This window comes from Apteryx mantelli, chromosome 8 (genome assembly GCF_036417845.1).
Source record: "Apteryx mantelli isolate bAptMan1 chromosome 8, bAptMan1.hap1, whole genome shotgun sequence".
Taxonomy (NCBI): domain Eukaryota; kingdom Metazoa; phylum Chordata; class Aves; order Apterygiformes; family Apterygidae; genus Apteryx; species Apteryx mantelli.
Genome location: NC_089985.1, coordinates 18586152 through 18608241, shown reverse-complemented (window position 1 = coordinate 18608241; position 22090 = coordinate 18586152). Strand labels below are relative to the sequence as shown.

The window sequence follows — 22090 nt, the reverse complement described above, 5'->3', positions numbered from 1 at the left end:
TTTGCACTTGCTAAAAATCTTGGCCATTCCATGTCTTGTTTTGCTCTAATTGCTGGTCACTGTATGGAACAGGTGACAAATGCCCACATGAGAACCCTTTAAATCACTGGATGTACAACCATTAGGAAGACAAACAACCAGGGTCATTAAATACTAGTTTTCTCTCCAGCCCCAAACAGAAATGGTTTTTACCCATTTCTGACATCTGTTGGAAAAAGATGGAAAAAAATAACAATACCTTACTGTTTATGAAACTAGTTTCCCATTCTGTAAGTGTCCTAGTTTCAGGGAAAGAGAGGAATTTAAAGAAAATGCAACTGTTCTAAGAGTAGATGCATAATCTGATTTATCTAATGATTGTATCACAAGGTTGATTAGGTGTTTTTTGCTAGAGAAATGTAAAGCAAAACTCCTTCTAAAATATTTCCTCTGACCTTCAGCCACTACAATTATATCAAAATAAAGTGGGCAAATAATTGTACTTTCTGAACAAGACAGTGCTTACTGAACAAGATGGCTTTTGCAATTTTATATTCAGATACGATTTTGATAGCATATTTTTCTGTAAATAGCATTTCTATTGGTATATGCTGTATATCACTATCTTATCCATAGAGAAGACAAAAAGCAAAAAGAAATTAGCAAAAGGTTTCCAAATATAGGCAGATCTTTTGCTTAAGCATTTTGCTTCAAATTAATTGGATTTTTTTAGACACTCTTTCCTATTAGCTTATCATACAATGAAACTGTGTTTAAAACATTAGGTAAACTATTCACACAATGTTTAAAAATAATTTTGAACTGTCTTGAAGTTAGACCTATAAAACACCATTATACTGAACTTGTATTTCTCAACATTCTCCTCTGCTGAAGTATGGCATTATAGAGCATATTTAATTGAAGTCTGTTTTCTAGGATTCCCCAGGCCTAATTTTGATCTTAATTTGGGCCAGGTTCTTTGAGGACGTAAGTAGAGATTTTGTTTTATCCATGCGAGTAGTGAGTAACTCCGGAATTTTTGCAAGATTATAGAGTTGCCTGTAGTGAAAATTATGAATAACTTAGTTGACCTCAGTAGAGCTGTGTCGGTGGAGACAAGAGAAGATTCAGCACCTTGTAGTCCTGGTGAAATTACTGCTTTTAGACTAGTGCTAGAAATGAAGGTATTACAAGCTGCTGTTTGATTGATGTCTTTTAAAACATGCTAAAATAATTACACACTCACAACACACTAAGATATAGAGTGATTGCCACAGAACATATTTTATTAAGACTTAGTCTAAACTCAAATCCAGCTCTAAATAATATCGTACTCTTTTTTTCTCCTTTTTTTAAAAATAGGTGTAAGTGCAACCTTCATGCTACTGGGTGTAAAGAAGAAAACAAAAGACTGCTTTGTGAGTGTGAGCATAACACAACTGGCCCAGACTGTGGAAAATGCAAGAAAAATTACCAGGGCCGACCTTGGAGCCCTGGTTCTTATCTCCCTATACCTAAGGGCACTGCTAATATCTGTAAGTAGCTCTGTATAATAAGGATCATTTCATTATTAGAATTCTGCCCCAAATAATGACTCTGAAGGAAGACAAATGCTAGCAAAAGTTTGTCATTTATTTATGACTCAATGCATATAATTTGACAGAGTTAAAAGCATGTGTTAATTGTAAGTGTGCATCATCTGTGTTCTTCTATGCTTGTAAAGAATTTGCATGTTTGTATCTCTAGACAAATCCCTGGACACTGCACAGCAAGGGCTAATGAATAAAAAAACCCAGCACCCTTCATTTCACAAAAGCACACAAAGAGGAGAGAAACCAGTGGGTACATCTGCAGTACTGCCCCAGCCACGGCTCCCTCAGCTCTCCATTCACGCATTCTTATCGCTCTAGATTCAAAAAAAAATAACTTCAACTTATGTGATGAGGTCCTTGCTCATTTTTTCTCCATTTAAGAAAATTTAGAAAACCTCAGACACTAGATCTTTCTGAGGTTTAATAATTATATTTAAAAGTTGGCACAGGAAAGCTTGTGCCTGATCTTGACCTGCAGTCCAGATTCACATGCAATCTTGTTGGTATCTGTACATGTTTAAGAGGGGAAGTGAGGACAAAAATTAACTTGTTATATCTGCCTATTTCCAACTAATACCCATTCAACAATGTGCATACTCACTATTCCAGTACACTTTTATATTATCCAAAGGAAGTTATTGAGAGCTGCATTTACTGGTCCTGGCCAGGATAAGGTCCAAAAGAAAATGGTGCTGAAAGAGAGGGCACAAAGACAAGTATAAGCATCAGTTCTTCCTTGCATGCATGTATGAAATATACAATGATTCAGATTCATCCTAAACTGAGTAACATACTTAAATTCCTTTGAGGAAAGGAATAGAGAAGATGAGGATAAATCATCAAACCCTTTAACAGAACTTATTAGCTTCTTTTCAAAAAGAGTCCAGAGTTTTGCCCTGATTAAAAGCAAAACATTCATTTTAGAATATTAAAATATAACAATCCACTGAAAAGTTATTTAGGAAAAACAGAGCTATGTACTGCAATTGAATGGAAAGTTTAAAACCAGGAGCAATGTGCAATCCTTAGAATGTTATCTAAGACTTCAAAGCAGCAGCTGTGAGTCATCAAAAGTCAAAAATGAATATCACAGGAAGCAGGACCTTATCAAGTTAAATGTGAGAGTAATAGACCAACTAACAACCATGAAGTGTGGGAGCATGAAATTATGATAAAATTCCTACTAAGCAGGAGAAAGGAACTTTCAAAAAGAAGGGGAAAAACATTTTGTAAGAGTATTCACTTTTTCCCTGTGTTATAAAAAAAGTGACAGTATAGCTCACAGAATTAATACTTTAAAGCTATGTTCAGAAAAAAAAAATGGTGAGATTTACAAGCTTGGGTTTTATTTACATATGTACACGCACACACACACACACGCATAATGCAGTTGCTGCCTCAGCAGTCATCTAAATGGGGGAATCTGAACATGAAAATAAGGATATTTCTAAACATAGTCTGCCGTGTCGGTTACATAATTTTACGTCAGTTGAGCATACACCAAAAGTAACAGTGGACTTAGCACACACACAAACACTACCTGAAGCTGATCAAAGAAACTTTAACATTATTGAGTTCTATCAAATATACAATTCCATCAAAATCAAAACACTGCAAATAATAGGTTGTTTTTGCTATTATTTTATTATTATTGTTTTGATAGCATCTTGAAAACGTAACCTTATTTGAGCTGAACAAATCTCCATCTAGCCTCAAATCCTGACTTCAGCAGTAATCAGCACCAGGAATTTGCAGAAAAATTTAAGTAGGGTGAATTTAGAGGGACGTCTTGTTTGCCTTCCCAGTTTCTAGCAATAAACTGGCTTTCTGAGCTGGAACCTGCATCAGAACCATTGCGCTTATTAGCTGCTGAGTGGACAGAGCCCCAACTTTCACAAGTATGATTTCAGTGACATCTTATGGCAACGCATTTCACATTTTAATTACCCAGTGAGTGAAAGATACCTCCTTTTGTTTGGTTTAAATCCTTTTATTCAGTTAAGCCTGTACCTCCTTAGATTGGAAGAAACAGTGAATAATACATCCCTATTTACATGCTTAATACTATTTATGATTATGTAGACTTGTCATGTCCACTTCCCGGTCTGTTTTCTATGCAAAGAATCCTAATCTGTTTAATCTCTTCATATACAGAAGTCCTGCCACCTCTCTGATTATCTATGTCATTCTTGCTCTCTTCTAGTTCTACAATGTCATTTTTTAAGCTGGTGAAACTAAAACTGCATGTGAGATTCTGGACATGAGCACAACATGGAGTTTTTTACGATAGCCTAAAAATGTGTCTGCTTTATATTCTGTTATTACAGGAATCAACCCTAGATTCCCTTTTAAAGACTGGTGTCACAGTTACAACATTTTTTCTGGCATCAAGGCTGACATAAGTGACAGGTTATATGTTATAGTTGTTAGTTCAGAAATCTCATATTTGAGTTCCTTTAATATCCTTTTTAGGTGAATACCACCTTATGGTGATTTGTTATTGCTCATTATTATTTATGTCTTCTAAAGCATCTTCAGACAATGACATTCAGAAACTTCCTCCAGTGTGAGAATCTCTCTAACCTTCCTTTTTGTGAACATCAATAGAAACAATTAATTTGGCATTTAGTACTCTTATACCTTGATTGCCTGTCTACACAATCATCTCTCTAGGACACCTCCTGCTTCTAATGTGTTTGTTTAAACAAAAAAATTATTAGGTTTTATGCTTGTAGTAAATTGCTTCTCAAAATACTGTGGTTTATATTAAACTTGACAGATTTTATGCTTTTTTGCCTATCATCTTCCTCATTTGACATGATTTACATTTTTGAAGGACATCTTTCTAAAATCTTCTTTATTCTGCTGTTTTGGGTTGGGGGGTTTTTATATAGCTTGATTTTTATCATTTAAAAATGTTTTTCTTGGTGATATATGATTATGCTGGGTCTCTCATACACTTTATCTCTAAACTGTCTCCATGCTGCCTGCATTCAATTTTTAGCTGTTCTTTTCAATTTCCATTTAACTAACTTCCTCATTTCTGTCTGCTCTCTATCTTAAAGTTAAATATTACTGCAGTGAATTTGTTTGGTCTTTTCCTTCTCATCAAGTATGTTGACTTTCAGTCCAGAACTGGTTCTCGCTATTTCTTGAATCAGGTCCTAGGTACCACCATTCAGAACTAAATAAGCTTCTATTCTTGTGGGTTGTCTGATTACTTGCTACAAGCAGCAATCATTTATGGTATTTGAAAGCTTTTTTTCTTTTGTCATTCCCTGATTTATCCAGGATGTGTTGAAGCATACAAAATTTCCCCTTATTGTGTAATCTCTCTGCATAGCCAATGTAATTTCACTTAACTTACTGTGTTCATATCACCATCCTGGTATGTAGTCAGTAACATAGCCCTAGCTACATTACACTCTCCCTAGATAGGGATGAATTCTGTAAACATTTTCTGGAACATGTTGATAGAATTAACTTATTTATCTGGTTCATCTCTAAACCTTCCTTGATCTATTAAATTAATTCTATAGGGGCAGTCTATATTACCTGTACTCTAGTACAGGTTACCTCTAGCAGTACAGTGTCCCTTTGATTCTCTTCCTCCCTCCAATTTTCAGAGTCCCACTTCTTCTATCTAAGACCAAAATATTTTTAATTTTAAATGGGTTTGAGGTTCTTCTGTTTTGTATGATTTTGTGTTTAAATAAAATACAGTTAAAATCTAGATGTATAAATGAAACAAAGTTTAGTTTTCACAAAATAAAAAGATGATCATTTTTCTCAAGATTCTCTAAATTTTGGAAATTTACTCAGACTCAACAAGAAGCCTAGTGTCGGTTTAAAAATCTTTCCAAACTGGAACTTATGTTCTTTCCACTGTTATATTTCTACCATTTTTACAGCAAATAAGACTTTATTATACCTTTTCAAGCCATAGCTCATGAAATTTAGGATCATTCTAGATTGTTGTCTAATCACAGCCTAAACCTTGATATAAAGCTATTTTCTGTATCCTTCCCATTATCAATGTGACTTTCTTCAGAAGAATGCAAAACATTTTTCCCTTTATTGTGCTTGTGACAGAACACTGAGTGTTTTGCTGTTTACTGATACTAATAATGTCTCTGCATTTGTCTACTGAGTAACATTTATTTTATGTTTTCACTCTACCTTATTGACTATTTTATGATTACATTTATTCCCATGTGCTGCCACATGCTATGGATAGTTTGTTCTGCAATATGTTTTGACACTCAGAGTGATCTTATTGAATTTCTCTATACTTGGTATTACAGGATAGCTTTTCTCCTCAACAGTCATATATGTCTGACAGCACTAGCCCTTTTCTTCCTCCTGTTGTTTAGATCATCTTTGGCACTTACGTTCTTTGCTCCATCAAACAGAGCTGTCTAAGACTACACTGGGCTCCCATCCATCAAAGCCTGCTTGCTTTTTGTCAGTCCCTCCACAACCAATAACCTGCACCAAAACTGCCTGACACTCAGCAAAAACCATCTCCCAGCTGTTAACATGACTTTCCTAATTCATAGTTCAACATGAAACAAAGGATTGACCAGGACAGAGGGAACATATATTTTTTCAGTCAACAGTTAGGCAGATATCTCAGTCAGTTTACAAAATTTCTTGTGCAGTGTGTCCCCTCTGATAGTACAGCCCCTGTCTCAGCAGCACTGCCTTAATCCTCCCTGAATGGGAAAAGACTTATGAGGAATCACTGCAGAACTGCCACAGAAAGGGTTTCTGGCAAAAAAAAATGGCACTTGAAGTATTACACTGATCTCCCTCATCTGTGTTTGTATTTTTCCCCATGAATATTTGATGACACAAAGCTATCTTGAAGGACTGGTGTGAATGAAGTTGGCCAAGAGGTTGTGTGACAGCAGGCTTTCTATTCAGGAATCTAAGGAGTATGTGTCCTTCTAACTGAAAAGATCATGCATCTTGCTGTCCCATCAAAGCATATTCATCCTGTAGAGAGTGTCCCATATTCTGAGGGTCCCACTTTCTCAAACAACTGGAAGGAGCTTTCCCCAATGATTGGGGTAGAGGAAGTGGTCCCACGTGATCTTAATTCAAAGGAATGGGACATTCCTGCTTGAAAAGTAAAATATTGTTTCTTGATGATTTTGATAATATCTTTCATAGATAAAAAGGCAGGTATTAATGCAAATACATATTACAAAACAGCAAAGGTTCCTACTGTCCTCACTTTTTATTAAATATTAATTTTGGCTCATGAAGCTTACAGAAGATGTAAAACCACAGGAAGAAATCACACAAAAGGTGTATGAGGCTGAGAAACCTGTTGGTGAGGGCAAAATTGTATTTGAAGTAGGGGTATTCAGGAAGACAGGAGTGTCAGGAAAACCTGCAGCTGATAAACTGACTTCCCTCTTAAAGGTATATCGACTGCAATCATCAGTACAAGGACGCAGGTATATACCTGAAAATGATGCACCTTAAGTAATATTTGCTATATTTTTTTAAATGTGGCTTGAAAAATTATTTTTCAGCACTGTATTCTCTTGTATGACCCTACAGAGTTGCTTGTGTTAGTTATGGTGGAATCTATTTTGGGGAAATCGACTGCTTCCATCCTTGTCACTGGTTTCAAACAAATCTGTTTACACAGTATACAATGAAGAAGTTTGGGGTTTTCGAAGTTTCTGATGGAAATCAATAAATTAGGATTACTTGAAAAATCCTTTGATCTCACTAGGAGTTTCCCATACAAAGAGTTTTCAGTACTGGGTTAAAAGTGCTAAAACATCATGAGAAAAGGCCAAAGTTTTAAAAGGTGTTACCTAATCAAGCAGTGACAAAATATTTTCTGTGTCCCATTTATTTGTGGTGATATTGCTTAGGAAAGCAGAGGTGAAGCGTAACAAACTTCACCTAACCACTTCATTTCTGTGAATTAAAAAAATTTCAATCTTTACAAAGCAAGCAACTTCAAAATTAAGAGTGGCAGGAGTTTTATGGCTCTTGCAATGAAACACGTCCTAAATTTCCTAAGATTTTTGTCTTTCTCTGTGTATGATCCTTTGCCTGAATTTTTTGCCTGAATGTTGTTTGACAACACATGAAAGGTTTCCTCCTATGAGCATGACAATTACTCACTTTGAAGGATTACAACATGCTAGGAAGCTCTCCCAGCTTCTCAGGGTGCTAAAGTACTCGAGAATTCAAAACATCTAAAATTGATGATGAAGTTCTGATATTGCAATCATACCTCAACGGAGGATTTGCAAAGGAAAAAAGGATTCAGTGCAGGGCGTGCTGTCACACTGCAGCACAGACATTCCAGCAAAAGATCAGATGTGGAATTAACAGCCTGAATATGAGCAAGCTGCAAGCAAGGTGTATTGCTCTGATAGCAGCAGGACCTTGTCCCTGGCTCCCTGGCATATGCACGTTCAGCTAGCAATGGAGAAGAGGCAGAAAAGCCCCTGGGAAAGATGGCATCCAAGATCAAGTTGCCAGAATATTTCATCCACTCCATACACACTCTCTGCCCAGGAAAACATGCAGCCTCGCTGCATCAATTGCTCTGCTGGCAGAAAGTGCACACCCAGATTGACTATCTGAAGTGATAACAGGACTGCAGTGTACGACCCACCCTGATGCTACTGGAAGAAGAGTGTGGCCCTTCTCACTGAAAAGGTTGACACTGTTCCTTTGTATTATGGGCTTCATACTGACATGATCTTTAGAAAAAAATCAAAAACTCACTTTCTTTGCTAGTATCTGATTTGGTGAAACACTCTTCAGAGGTTTTTTTTTTCTTCTTTCTCAGTAGAGTCAGCTGTATGATAGCTAATAGCTAAACCAAACCCATTTCTGGAAAAGGGCAAAACCAGAAAATTACAAGTCAGATGCAGAAGACCATTTGAAAGGAAAACAACAGATTTTTTTTTCTCTCATATAATACATACACATTTAAATGCACTTACAGCAAACATTTATATACCAAAACACCACCTTCAAGACAAGTCACAAATAATCAATAGTATTAGAGACTTATTTCTGGAATCTTTGCCATTTCTGTGGCACTAGCTACCTCTGAACTTACTTTGTATGCTTTAATTACCGTTTTCTCAACAAAAAACTGTCTCCATTACAGTTTATGTCCTTCCCAGTGATTTCAGAGGGAAGAGAATTCAGACTAAACATTATTTTTGGTTTAAGAAGAGATCAGTTAGTTGGGTTTGCTTACTTTTTATATCTAGATGAAGAGTGAGAGTTGTGCATTAAGGGAAGCAATGGGCCTGATTCTTCACCTTTCTCTCTAACTTATTTACAGCATTTTACTGATACAGAGTGCTCAGAGATCTCATTAGAAAGCCAAATGGAAATGATTCATTTTACATAACAGTTTCTCCAACAGTTCCTACCCAGAGGGACTGCACTAGTGGGAGGACTCTACAACCTCTCTTCTGGGTTGCACAGCAACCTATTAGTCCTGCTGACAGTGGGTGCTAATGGAGGAACCATAAAGTCAAGCCACTACATTTACAGAAACAGAAAGGGCGAATCAAACCTCCTGTGCCTTATTACCTAAGGACTCAGCTCCACTGAATTCAAGAACTAGCCTCAATATGTAACTCCGGAGCTCACAAAAAAAAACTCTTGCTAAGAATAATTTTCCCATCGTACATGCACTTTATTTTTTACAGAGTATTAATAGATCCTGTTTCATGGCCCTCATAACCATCCCTTTTCTAGACAAACTTAGAGATGCCATTTTCATGCTCTTTATGAAGTAGTGCACTATCAAGACCAGTCATAACACATAGGGAAACCAGGTATTCCAAAAATCAAGCTGGTTAAAGAAATTCTGCATGGAAATAACAAAAGAGTTTTTCATACAGAACCTAAAGACAACCTAGCAAGGTTAATGCAGAGCCCTTCAGGCAAGCTGGTGTCTTCTTTTCATTATTCTCTTCCCAGGAAGCATTTATCACTATGAATTCATTAAGAATTTTGAAATACAGTAGAAAGAGGAGTGCAGGCTTGCAGGAAAACCTCTCCCTTTGCTACAGCTCGTTCTGGAGAGGAAGGAGAGGATATTTGAATGTGCATGTGGAAGAAGGAGAGTTGAAGCAGGGGGAGGGGAGAATACCCAAAGGAAATAAAAATACCATTTCACAGTGAAAGTGTGAGAATACAGTATCTGTATTTTATCTAATATCTGTGCACTTTCCATCAGTGTATAAAGGAAAATGAATCCTGGTAATTTAAAACAGCTACATGACTTGCAAAAATGTAAATAAGTTGCTATTGAAACTTTGGAGAAAATTATTTTAAAATTGATTGCTTTTTTGACATTTAAGGTAAGGGGATAGGAATTTTCTTACAATAATCTCTTCCAACTGAAAATTATAGTGATGGAGTAAGAACCTTTTGTTGTTTCTAGAAAGATAATACCATTTTTCTATTATGATGATGTTTTTATTTAGCTTTTAATACTTACTGCATGATTCTAAAATTTTGGAAAATACTTGTTAATCTCAGTAGAAATAAAAAATAATTAATTTTACAAACAACATCTGAGTATGGAACTCAGTTAATAGCAGGTGCTGTCTCCAATGCAGTACTCGGCACTCTGCCAGACCACGGGTTCCATATGGGATATAAAACCAGCTATCTGGTTTTACATGTGCCCCAGGACGGATGTGGTGAAACACAAAAGATCTATTTATGGTCCCCATTCTGCAAATGCAATTATTTCAGCATTGTCTTAGCCGTGACACAATTTAGGAATGTTCCCAACTTGACTCTACAACCTTGCTTACAGTGAATATCATTTATCCTCAGCTTGCTTAATTGCAGAATAAGGTCCATACCATCTCTGAGTAAGACAGAACTTCAAGAAAGACTTTGAAAGAAGTATAGCAGATGTTTAATGGAGAAATAGACAGATTTCTGCAGTAAAATGCAAGCCATCAAGAGTCAATAAAACTTATAAAAGGCAAACTGTATTTAACTGAGAGGATGCAAACATCCAGGTTTTAAATACTGATCTGCAATTTGTGGCTATAACCCAGAAGACTAGCAATAGTGCCATTCGTGCTGCCATTTTATCTAAAGAAAATGAAATTTCAGAAAAGATTTCACTTCCATATTTCTCTGCCACACACCCTTCAGGGTAGTCAAAACCACAAACTAAATGTGGGACTGCATCATGCAACGTGGGATCCTGCGTTGCTAATTGGACAGAGAAGCTTTAATCCTCAGCAGACCCACCCCTTCTGGAAATCTCACCTGTCTCTGGAATGCTTTCCTTACATTAATTCGACATAGGGATGGAAGTGAAAGCAAAAAAATCAATAAGAGTTTTAATCAATGTGAGTGGCCTAATGCATTAGATCATTTTGCTCAATTACATTTCTTTTCCATACCTTAATTTAGATAACCATCAGGTAAAAGAGGGAAAAAATAATAGCTATATACAGTTCATGCAACAGAAGGTATCAACTGATTTAAGCAGCTGGCCAAAGCAGCTAGCAGTGCATCTATCCCTTGGTTAAATTATTTTCCTAGATCTGCATAACACATGCATGACTGATATTTTTATCCAGAGTATTAAACCTAATGGCTGGTTAGTTCAAATACAAAACTGTTCTGAACGAATTCATGAAGTTCAGAGAGCTGGTATAGGTCCCAGAAATACCCATCTGTCAATACATTTTAGTGGTCCCTGCAGTCTCATATTGAAGAATCTAAAGGCTCTACATTTAGAAAGGTTTGGATATGTATTGGTAATTGCTTAGTTTTAACTATTTATTGATATAACATTCTGAAAATTAGGAGAAAATTGTTTCTAGTCTCTTAGATTTAATACCTCAGCCAACCACAGCAAACAGCTAACAATACATTTTTTTTGTTTTTTTCTCTGCAGGTATACCCAGTATTTCCAGTATTGGTAGTAAGTAATAAAAACAGTATTGTTTTGCATTGTCATTCAACTTCTTGGATCTATTTTCCCAACATCCATTTCTGTTGTAGACAATGTTTCTCTGAAATGTGCTTTACAGTGAACAGGCTATGTATTAGCTTTCCTCTGTTACATTAAAACATAACCATATTATGTGATCAGAGAGAAGGTCACTCATGACAGTACATCTCCCTTCCAGCACAAATTTCCTGATCTGTTTTGATCAGCAAATAAAAGCTGTATATTATAAAACTGAGTGTTATACAGAGAATTAGGACACAGTTCCACAGAAAATATTTGTTGAGTATATTTTCCCAAAAAGAGTGTTTGCTAATAATGGATAAGTATAGAATCATTAGTTTTTGTGTGTGTGTTTGCTTGTGTGTAAACGTGTGTGTATGTGTGGGTGTGTAAACTCAAAGAGCAAATGGAAGAATTTATAAAAACATTTTTCATTTTTCAGCTCAGTAAATGTAGCATATTTGTTGGAATCTGTTGGAAGTTCTGTGCGAAGCAGGACTATCACAATGATAAAATATCACAGTGGTAAAATGCAATTTGCCATACCTAATATCCAGCTCCATATAATCCATAATCCATAATAATTTGGATAAAACTGCCTTGCTTCTTATGATGCATGGTCAGGTCTCTCAATTTATAAATCAGCTCAGGTTACTTAAACTCATGAATAGGCACTGATTTGTAAACTCTAGACAGCAAGTTAAATGCCATCAAAACTAGCCTCCTTGTAAATGAGAGTAGTGTTACCAGCTGAATGCCATGGCGTCTGTTTTGCAGCTTTAAATAGAGAAACAGCATCAATGACAATGACTTGCAAATGAAAGCCTTCGATTTTAATAATGTATTTTTTCTGCTTTAGTATCTGCTTTGACATTTGCACAACTGCAAATGTGTAGTGATATGCTTCTTTCAAAACCTTGTGTTTACACACTATTTTATAATCAAAAGATGAACTAAATAAAAGACAGTAAGATACACAGTTTATGCTATTGTTATCAGGAGTACTCCTGCCATTAATAACAGAAATGGGATAAACGGGAAAATAGCTCTTTGGAGTTTGGTTGTGCTATAGTTCCTTAGTACTGTGTTGCATGGACTATATGGTTGTGTTTTCACTTTACACTCCATACAACCACATCCACCATTTCTGAGCATCAGCAGATGTTGGCCTTTGAAAACTTAATAGGGAAACTCAATTATCTTTTAAATCATGGTGACCTGAAAGGATGCATTGTTGACCTCTTTGAATTTTACACTGGAGTGATTAGCACTGTCTATCTATTAAAAATGGAGAAAATTTTGTTTAACACCCATAGGAAATACAAGGGTTACTTCAAGTCTATGAATTATTTTAAATCTGCTATAAATGTATTGGAATAATATGTGGTAGAATTCAACAAATTTCTTTGCCTACATGGAAAGGATGAAGCGTGAGCTTCTCTTCATGAGCATAAGTAAATACTGACTACTCTCCTTGGCTTTTTCAGTTGTTTTTTCTTAAAAAATAGCTTGGGGAAAAATAGCTCCACTTGCACAATGTTCTGAACATCTTTTCTGTAGGACAGAAATAGCAGAATTATCATTAAACAAGGACAGAACCCATAGATTTATCCTGATCTCTCAGAGAATTTAGCAGAATTACAATTAATACATGAAAACAAACAAGGTGAATTAGTTGTGGCTGCTTTAATGGATTCTGCATGATTTCTTCTTTCATCTATGCTAATACAACGTTTGTGTTCATATCAGTAGATTTTTTCCCCATCTGGGGACCGGAAGTTATTCACAGGAGATGCAGTTTGGGTTTTATTTTGCCTGTCAGCAAACACTAACTTGGGGGTATTGGCTTTTGTGCACTGCAAGCTTTTCCTAGCATATATGGGGGGGAGAGGGGGGAAGTGAACACTAAACTGTCAGCATACAAAGAAGATGCCACTTCAAACAGATGTTCATTTAACACTTTTGAAACAAACTTCAAGCATGCCCAGCAAAAAATAAAATATATTTACCTGTGTGCACATACATGTATCTTTTTTTAACCTCAAAGGATCTTGTATTAAAGCAGCACATCATAAAGACTGAACACAAAGAAAGAGTGGTCATTAAGTAAACATCCTTTCTGATCATCTAGAAAAATAATTAAATCAGAGCTTTCCCATTAAGGTCATTTGTACCTGCTGTTGTCTATCAGTTGAATAATAGGTTCTCTGATCATTTCCAGCATTCTTGATTCCAGTGCTGGTCCTTTCAGCATTTTTCAGCCATGTCTGGAAAAATACTGGTGAGAGTGTTAGCGATTAATGAGTCCCAAAACCATTTCATAATTTTTAAGCTTTTATGATCAGCAATGTCTACATACAGTATGTAAATATTCTCAAACTACATTATTTTACTTGCTATAAATAATCATTGTGCAATTTTATGTAGGCCAATGCATCAAAATGTTCATTATTGTGACCAAATACCACAGTTACTAGTTTGTTCATGTAGGCCTTCAAAAAGGTTTAATCTTTTAACCTATAGCTTCTATCTTTATGCCTGTAAAGCATAATTCCACTAATTATGCTAAACAGTTAGTTATAAAGGGTATAATTAGACATGGGATAGGATTGACATGATGTGCAAATAGCTCTGCGTGGGTGATTATCACCTTAAAGCCTGCTGGTGGCAGATGAGTCAGAGTTTAGAGAGAGACCATACAACCAAGTGCAAGATGCAATCAAGATAATCAAATGGTATTTTCTGCTTTGTTCTGGATGTTTTTGTTCTTCTTCATAGCCAATTTCAAATTAAGGGAACTTTTTTTTTGAAATGATAATGAATGCAAGACACAAAAGTTAAAAAGATTGAATGGGCTTTTTTTTTTTTATTTGATTGGTTTCCTAACTGTGAAAGATCTGGTAGGTATTTTTCAGGAATGGCAACAGTGTCAGGATGAGTGAAATTTTATTTGTTTTACATGTTTGTTATAGAATTTTTAATGTGGTAAATATATATCTCTAAAGGTTTTGAGAAAAAATAATAAAGTTTCCAGGGGTCTTTTTATATCACTGCAAGTATTTTGGACCTGACTTTGCGCTCTTGCAGCACTTGAGATGTTCTCTCATTAACTTTACAGTTGCAGGTTCAAAGCCATTACAGTGCTGAACTCTGGATCAGAGTATGTATGTAATGCCCACATATGTCAGTAGGAGATAAACATTCATAACTAGGTTGCATATTGTTTCTTCTCTATTATTATTTGAGGTCAAGTTTTACAGAGGGAGCTATATTATTAAGAGACCTTTAAGTTGTTTTTCTCCTTCAAAACATTTAAATAATGTCTTCAGACTGTGTATAAATATTATTTTGGACATAGTAGCAATACATTCTGATTTTAATTCAGTTTTGTCCAAATCTGATTTGTGAATAAATAATACTGTTAATCAGTCACCTTGTCTAAAACAATCACCTTATCTGAGTAACTGATTATAATATCAAGAAAGTAACAATATTTGTTTTCCTTCCTTTACTTTAGTACCTCCAAACCCTCTTATTTTTTCACTTTAATTTTACTTTAACAGTGAAATCTTCTATGATATTAAAAAATCACTATCTGAAAGAAAATACTGATAGGCTACGTGGTATAATGCATTAATTTGAACTGCACATCTGAAAGAAAATTTAAGATTCCAAATAAAAAAAAAAGTGAGTTGTTTATTTACCTGGCAGGATTCATAACAAAGCTATTTTTCTTCTGTATAACTAGGACTTCATCCTTGTATAACCTTCTTGAAGTTCAGTAAGCAGTGCAACTTAGCTGACCCCCAGCACAGAGCAGAAATCTGCTCTTTGTGGAGTGAGCTGTAGTGAAGGGTCACAAACTAGCACCATTCCGGAAGCAAACACTGAGAGGCTGTTGCATTGGGGCTCCTGGGAGCCTTGGGTTTTGTTTAGCTTGGTTTTGCCAGATCCACCAATTTTCCCAGATATGAAGAGCTATTGTCACCAGTTTAATAGACAAGGCCAGTGGCAGTTTAGTAGTTTCTCATTTTTCATCCCAAGACTTATCTTCATTGTATCCAGCTAGTTTGAAAACAAGTGTATCTGTCAAATTGTCTTTTCAGTGCTTTTTTAATTTACTGTAATATATGGGAAATTACTCAGTTATCCCAGTTATCTTTGTTTTAACTATTAATGAACAATGAAGTGATAGACTACTACAGAAAATAAGAGAGCATTTCAGTATGCACCATGGTAGCTGTGCAAAACACGTTGCATTTGCAATATCGAAGCTTAGCTATAGTTGCTCAGAAAAGTTTATAGAAAGCAGATCTGATCCTTGAAGGTATTTAAAAATCTGGTATCTTTAAAGCTTGCATATAAATTACTGAAAGAAAAGTATTTTCTATGAACTTCTTTATATTTTCTCCCCTCCCCCCCCTTTTTTTTATACTATCCTTTAGATGTGTAATCATTTTACTGATTAAAGTATAAGGGAAGAATGAGGTCTCCAAATCAGCATTCTGATTTCTGAATCAGGTCTTTATTATTCTTCATCAGCTGTGCATTACAGTTTGATAACCCTAGTCCACCTACTAAATAGCAAATTTCAATGTCTTTGTAGGAAAAAGCTAAACCAATACAAGAAAAAACTATCAAGAGAATAACTTGTTTTTCCATTAGAAAGTCCTTCCCCAAAAGACTGGATTCTCTGTACATTTTTGTAATTACTTTACTGGAAACATTTATAATTGAAGAATAGTCCTTCAAACCTTGGTAGTTTGAGAAGAACTAGTCAACACACTTATTCAAATCAGTGGATTTTTTCTGATACCTAAAAAATTTCCAGAGCTGGATCACTGGATTTTTTTTTAACACATATAGAAAGATTGCTTTCTTCTACTCTAAGAAAACAATTGGAAAACCAAAGGACTAATTCCATTCAAATTCTTCCAACAGTTGTAAAAGCTGTTATGGCTGAGGAGCTGCCATAAAACAACCACATCTTCACATTTATGCAGAATTCTCCTTTCTTCAAAGGAACAGGTATGAAATTTCCTAAACTGCTCCCCCCCCGCCAAAAAAATTGGCTAATATTGTCCCCATTCTTTTTTTTTTTTAACTCTATAAAATAAATGGGGAGAGATTTTTTTTTGTTTTTAACTCTTTCAGCATTTCTTCCCTTCTTTTGATGAGCTTGATTTTGCAGTGTTCTAACGTACTAAAAAGTAAATTTACATGAGGTAGATTATCATGACTTGAAACAGATCTAATGAGATAGAAATGCTGTAACAACAGGAGTCTGATCTTTGCAAAAAATGCTAAAATATCATTTGATATAAATACATCCAATTATTTCAGCAGTTATTAAATCTGCCACTGATTTGAGAACTATACTTAATCATTCTTATTTATTTGTCTAATAGTAACACTTAAAAACCCTGTCATATGTGTGACTCCATTATGCTCAGCAGAGCAGATTTCTACATTTTTGGAAGAAAAAATTCTTAACTCTCAATTACTCATGATCTAAATAGGCAATGGGAAGGCCAGTCTTCAATGACTAGAAAGTTAGACTTCTACTAGAAAGATGAAAATTACACTCAGAGATTTTTAAATACTTTTCTGTGTTTTAAATAAAAGTTGTAGGAAAGTTAAGAACTTCTTGAACAGAGTCCCTGGCTAGGATTTCTTATTGTTATTATAATGTAAATAAATAATGATAGTAGTCACCACAAGTGCTCCCCATCTATTATTAGAGTGAGCATTACTCAAGACTTACTGATTTATTAGTAGCATTTTTCAGCAAACGCATTGTTTGTGGAAGGTGTCAGCTTAAACAGTTTAGGAGGTGAAAATATTCTAGTCTGCCTGAGAGTGCACACACTGCGGGTAGTAGCGTAGTCTTCATCCGCTCCATCCACAGCACTCTTCCCCGTGGAAGGATAGTGCCTCTCGCTGAGAATACGTTTTAATCTTCCTGCCAGCTCAGTGCTTGGCTGGAGAGAGAAACAAACAAAGTGCTGATTAATTTCTGCCAACATCATGACAGTTTTTTTCAGGAGCAACTGCCTGGTTGGAATCAGGCTGAAAATACCAGCTCATTTCAGTTATTTCCCCAATTTGATACCACGATGTAGCACACGATGGAGACTGCAATTCCAGTGGACATATATTTTCATTTAATATCATAGGTAATTCTGATATTATATATCCATAAAAGACATTGGGGGAAAAAAACAAAGAAATTATTATACACCTAATAAAGATCATGCAATCAGTTTCTCCTTACTTCATGAACATAAGATTTTTCCAAAAGATACTTTCTGCCAATAATTGGATTTGGAACAATATTAACTAGGAATGCAGAAATTTCCAACACAAATTTGAAATGTATTATCTGATTTTCTGATGAGTCATATATCTTACATATCTGTACTCTTAAAAGTCAACATCTTTATTTTTTAAAAATACACTAAAAATGTACTTTTTGACACACTTTCAAATTCTGTAACCTTGTCTACCCAGAATAACTATCATATAATATATTACAGAAGAGCAGTATCCTTTGTAGATTGATCCAGTGTATATTTTAGAACACCCAGTCCACAATTAATTAATTTTTCTGGAATATAAGTATTTTTTATTACAGAACAGAGTGTCCATATATGGAGCTGTTCCAGAAAAGCTTAGTTTGCCTAGGCAGTTTCTCTAAAGATAAAACCTTTAGTGATAATCACTGAGGACTAGAAATATTTTCACAAGTTGCTATAAAAGAATAACTAGCTGCTAAATGAGTCTTACTGATGTCTGCTCAAAGGATGACTCATCTGCTCCAATATACTTGTGGGAATGACAGTCAACATTCTTTGACTTGGAAGTCTCACATATCTTTTTAGATAAGGCATTTAAAGCTATCTCCATAAAGAAAAAGAAACAGAAAATTTCAAAGATAAAAAGAAAGGCTTTTATTGGGAAACCTATAATCTTGGAGATAGATAATACATTCCATGAGTAAGGATATAAAGAAAAAAAAAATCATCCAATGATTAAGAGACTCAAAAATTTTCAAGAAAAAGTGTAAGAAATATAGAAAAAAAAAGTCTCCTGGAGCATTAACTGCATTACCGAGTAGCCCAGAGATGCTGAAGATGTCAGCCGATCTCAGCTGGATATGACCCTGCACAACCTGATTTAGCTTTGAAGTTGACCCTGCTATGAGCAGGGGGTGGACCAGATGACCTCCAGAAGTCCCTTCTAAAATGGCTATATTTATCTGAACCCAGTAACACTTAACTGGTAGTCTTCAGGCACAATAAATATGCTCTTCATTGTCTTGGATGCCCATTAACAAACTCAATATAATCTAATTTAAAGGCTCAGGGAAGTTTTAGGAGTTTTTTTAGAGCAAGTCATAATCCTCATTTTAAGTAAGTTTGCTAAAATGAGCACAAATCTGTAGCATTTATAGAATTTCTAAGAAATATGTAACACATTTTCTGTCACACAAGTAGTAATTTTATTTGGACAAGACAAGAGTTGAGGAAATCATTATAAAAATGAGAGTTTATCTGATTATAGCCTATCTGTTATAGTCTATCTATCTGTATCTATCTATCATAGTTTATCTGATTATAGATTATGGTATAGGGCCTACAGTTTATTAAATGACAGATATTCCAGAGGATTAGTCCTAAAGCATTACAAAGCTTTGACACTTGCTTTTACTTCTGGTAATACCTAGGCCATTTCAATTAAAGATGCCCATTATGCATGTGAATTTTGGGGAGTAAGTGTGCCGCATAGTATTCTAGAAAAGAAGTATAACACTGGAAGTTCCTATCTGGAATGTAGTAGGTTTTCTGTAACAACTGTGATATTGCGCTGTGGCTAAAGAGAAAAAGGCTCAAGGGACAGCAGGGCAATTTTCCTTTCCTTTTCCTTTTTCATTCATGATTTGTATATGTATTCTCTGATATCTGGTCCCTTTAAAACCTTTAGGTCAAGTCTAAGTGATCCCAAAACTTTACTAGTGAATTAATTGTGCAAGTAAGTAGTTGCCCTTGTGCTACTACTCCTTTGGCATAACTAGTCAGTCAGTGTTTCAGGAGGGGAAGGAAGGGGATCTCTGAGGTGCATGGAATTAGTCTCACGTAGTGTGCTAGGTCTAGCATTCTACCTCAGTAAGCATGGCTTTTAGATACCTTTTGTCACGCACTTTGACTATGTTTGCACTTCTTATGTGTGTGAATTGGTGGATCTGATCAGAGAGGCAGGTTATTTCTAATCAAGACATACACCGTTTGAGAGTCTAACAAGTTCACCCTTTTTTTTTTGGCTTCCTATTTCTTGACTGATAAGGAAAAAGCACAAAAATGCAAGGACCATGATGTAGTTAGATCACAACTCAACTTATTCAATTGCAGAAGACTACCTAGCAATAAATGACACAGTCCAGGTCATCATTCTTTCCTTGAATTGTTCCTCTCTGTGTGGGAGGACTTTTGGGATATCCAACCCCATCCAGCCAATTTCTATGCATCCTTCACAAATGGGTCAGAAGATACCAGGGAGAGGATCATGTCCTCCTTCCTTCCACATCAGATGTTTGAAGCCCCAGTCTTTTTTTCTTAGCATCCCTGGAGGTCTTCTGTTAAGATTGTCTGTTATAACAGTGAAACGGACCTTCTTCAAAACGACCTGCCAGTCTAGACTCTTGATGCCAGCCAAGCTGCATCTGCAGACAATTGCAGTCTACTTAGCTACCCAACTGAGTTCCTTATATGTAGAAATTAAGAAGCATCTCACTCCCCACAAATATCATTGCTATATAGGCTGATATAACAATTAAGGAACATTCTCGTCAGCTCAGAGTAAAGGAAGCAACTGCTACAATACTCACAGAAGATGATAAAAATGTGGTCCAAATCTGATGTTAAAGGCAAGGCAGATGGGAGCTGCCAATGAACAGGGAGAAGATCATGACAGAAAAAAGTAGAATATGATATTACTTATTTCCCAGAGCAGGGCCCAAAGAAAAGTTTTCTTTCCTTCCCCTCACCCCCTTCCCTACTCTCAGGTCCAACACCCATCACCGTTTCTGCTAAGGGAAGTCACTCCTCACTACCCTGCCCCCAAGATACATTGCCCAAAGGAAAAGAAACTCTAAAGAGACATGACTTCTTCTGCAGAAAAGAAGAAAGTGCTTCTGCATGTAGGTGACACATTAGGGGCTTTAAGAAATGTAGACATCTGTTTCTTTAAAAAAAAATCAAGCTGTGTAATATATCAATAGAAGTGGTAGAAAGCAGATACAATACAATTTGAGAGCAAAAGAAAAAGTTCACTCCACTGGTAAATGTATTTTTTTCTGATAACAGAATAATAATTCACTCAAAACTCCCCAAAAGAGGATGTTACGGTAAGATGTGTGTCTTTGGTAAGAAATTTTTATTTGTCTGGATATTGTCACTTTATCGCTACAGAGCAGATTAACATAAAAACATGAATAAAAGGTTCCTAATTTGTTACCAGTGTTAGAACCATATATATTGGCCTAGGATATCTTCTTCTCAACAAAATTGATGTTTTAAACCGTGGAAGATGAACGGTTACACAGATTATTTTATGTCCATTCAGTGTTTTGGGAATCATCAATTGCTTGTTTTCTTGTTCGGTGTGAAGTTATGTACTGTTCAAGTGCGACATGGACTAGTCCAGTAACGGATGTTTGTAATCTGTGTCTTTGTCCATATGCTTGCCTGTTTAGAACAATATCACAGATGTAAATAACAAATCCTGATTTTTCCTGATGCATGCAGATCCTCCAAAGTTTGATAGGATTTGGCCGAATATTTCTTCCCTTGAGGTTTCTAAACCAAATCAAGGTAGGATGCTATAAAATTCCTAGTGGTCTGAAATTGCTTTCAAAGAGTCCCACATGATAACAAAAATAATAACATCCAACTAATTTTTATTTTGGTGCTAAGTAATGCTATTCTGCCAGACAATATCTATTGAGAAATACCATAAAACAAATCTTACCTGAAAAGGGATTCTTCCAACACACAGATTATGCACAGCCTTGCTGCAAAAAGTCTGGAAAAGTAGACATAAAAGTTACAAGGACTGATATATATTAAGTTGAATAGAAGTCCTTAGAGAATTTTAGACTTGTATAGACAGCACAGTCTGCATTATGAGTAAGTTTCAGGATTTTTGAGTGAGAAATATTTCCATTGCCTACGTCAAGCCATTTCTTAATGTCTTGCTTCCACTTTGTTTTTCTAAGCAAACTGAGTGGTATTTCCCCGTGTGCATTCCGTGCACAATACAAGCAAGTTTTCTATAGGACAGACTCACACTTTTCTGGAATTCAAGTGCCACACAAAAAATTATTGACAGACTGTGGCACGATGATTATGATTGAAAGGGGCAGATCAACTTAAGATGACTAATAAAGTAAAAGTAAAATGCTATGTTATTTGATGTTGTATTCATCTGTACTGCACATTTCAAAATGATTGTTCATTAAAAAAAAAAAATCCTT

The 22090-nt window shown here is 35.6% G+C and overlaps 1 protein-coding gene across 3 annotated transcripts in view; it reads left to right on the top strand.

Annotated features, from left to right (window-relative positions):
* The window catches only part of NTNG1 (netrin G1), a 161860-nt gene that overhangs the window by 100527 nt on the left and 39243 nt on the right, over positions 1-22090 (top strand). For 2 of the 3 annotated variants that reach the window (XM_067300824.1, XM_067300823.1), the window contains exons 4-5: positions 1342-1514; positions 11503-11529. In XM_067300824.1, coding sequence (XP_067156925.1) covers positions 1342-1514; positions 11503-11529 — 200 coding nt within the window. Of the gene's footprint in view, positions 1-1341; positions 1515-11502; positions 11530-21362; positions 21429-22090 lie in introns of all 3 variants that reach the window. The other variant, XM_013961034.2, reaches the window with a different exon arrangement.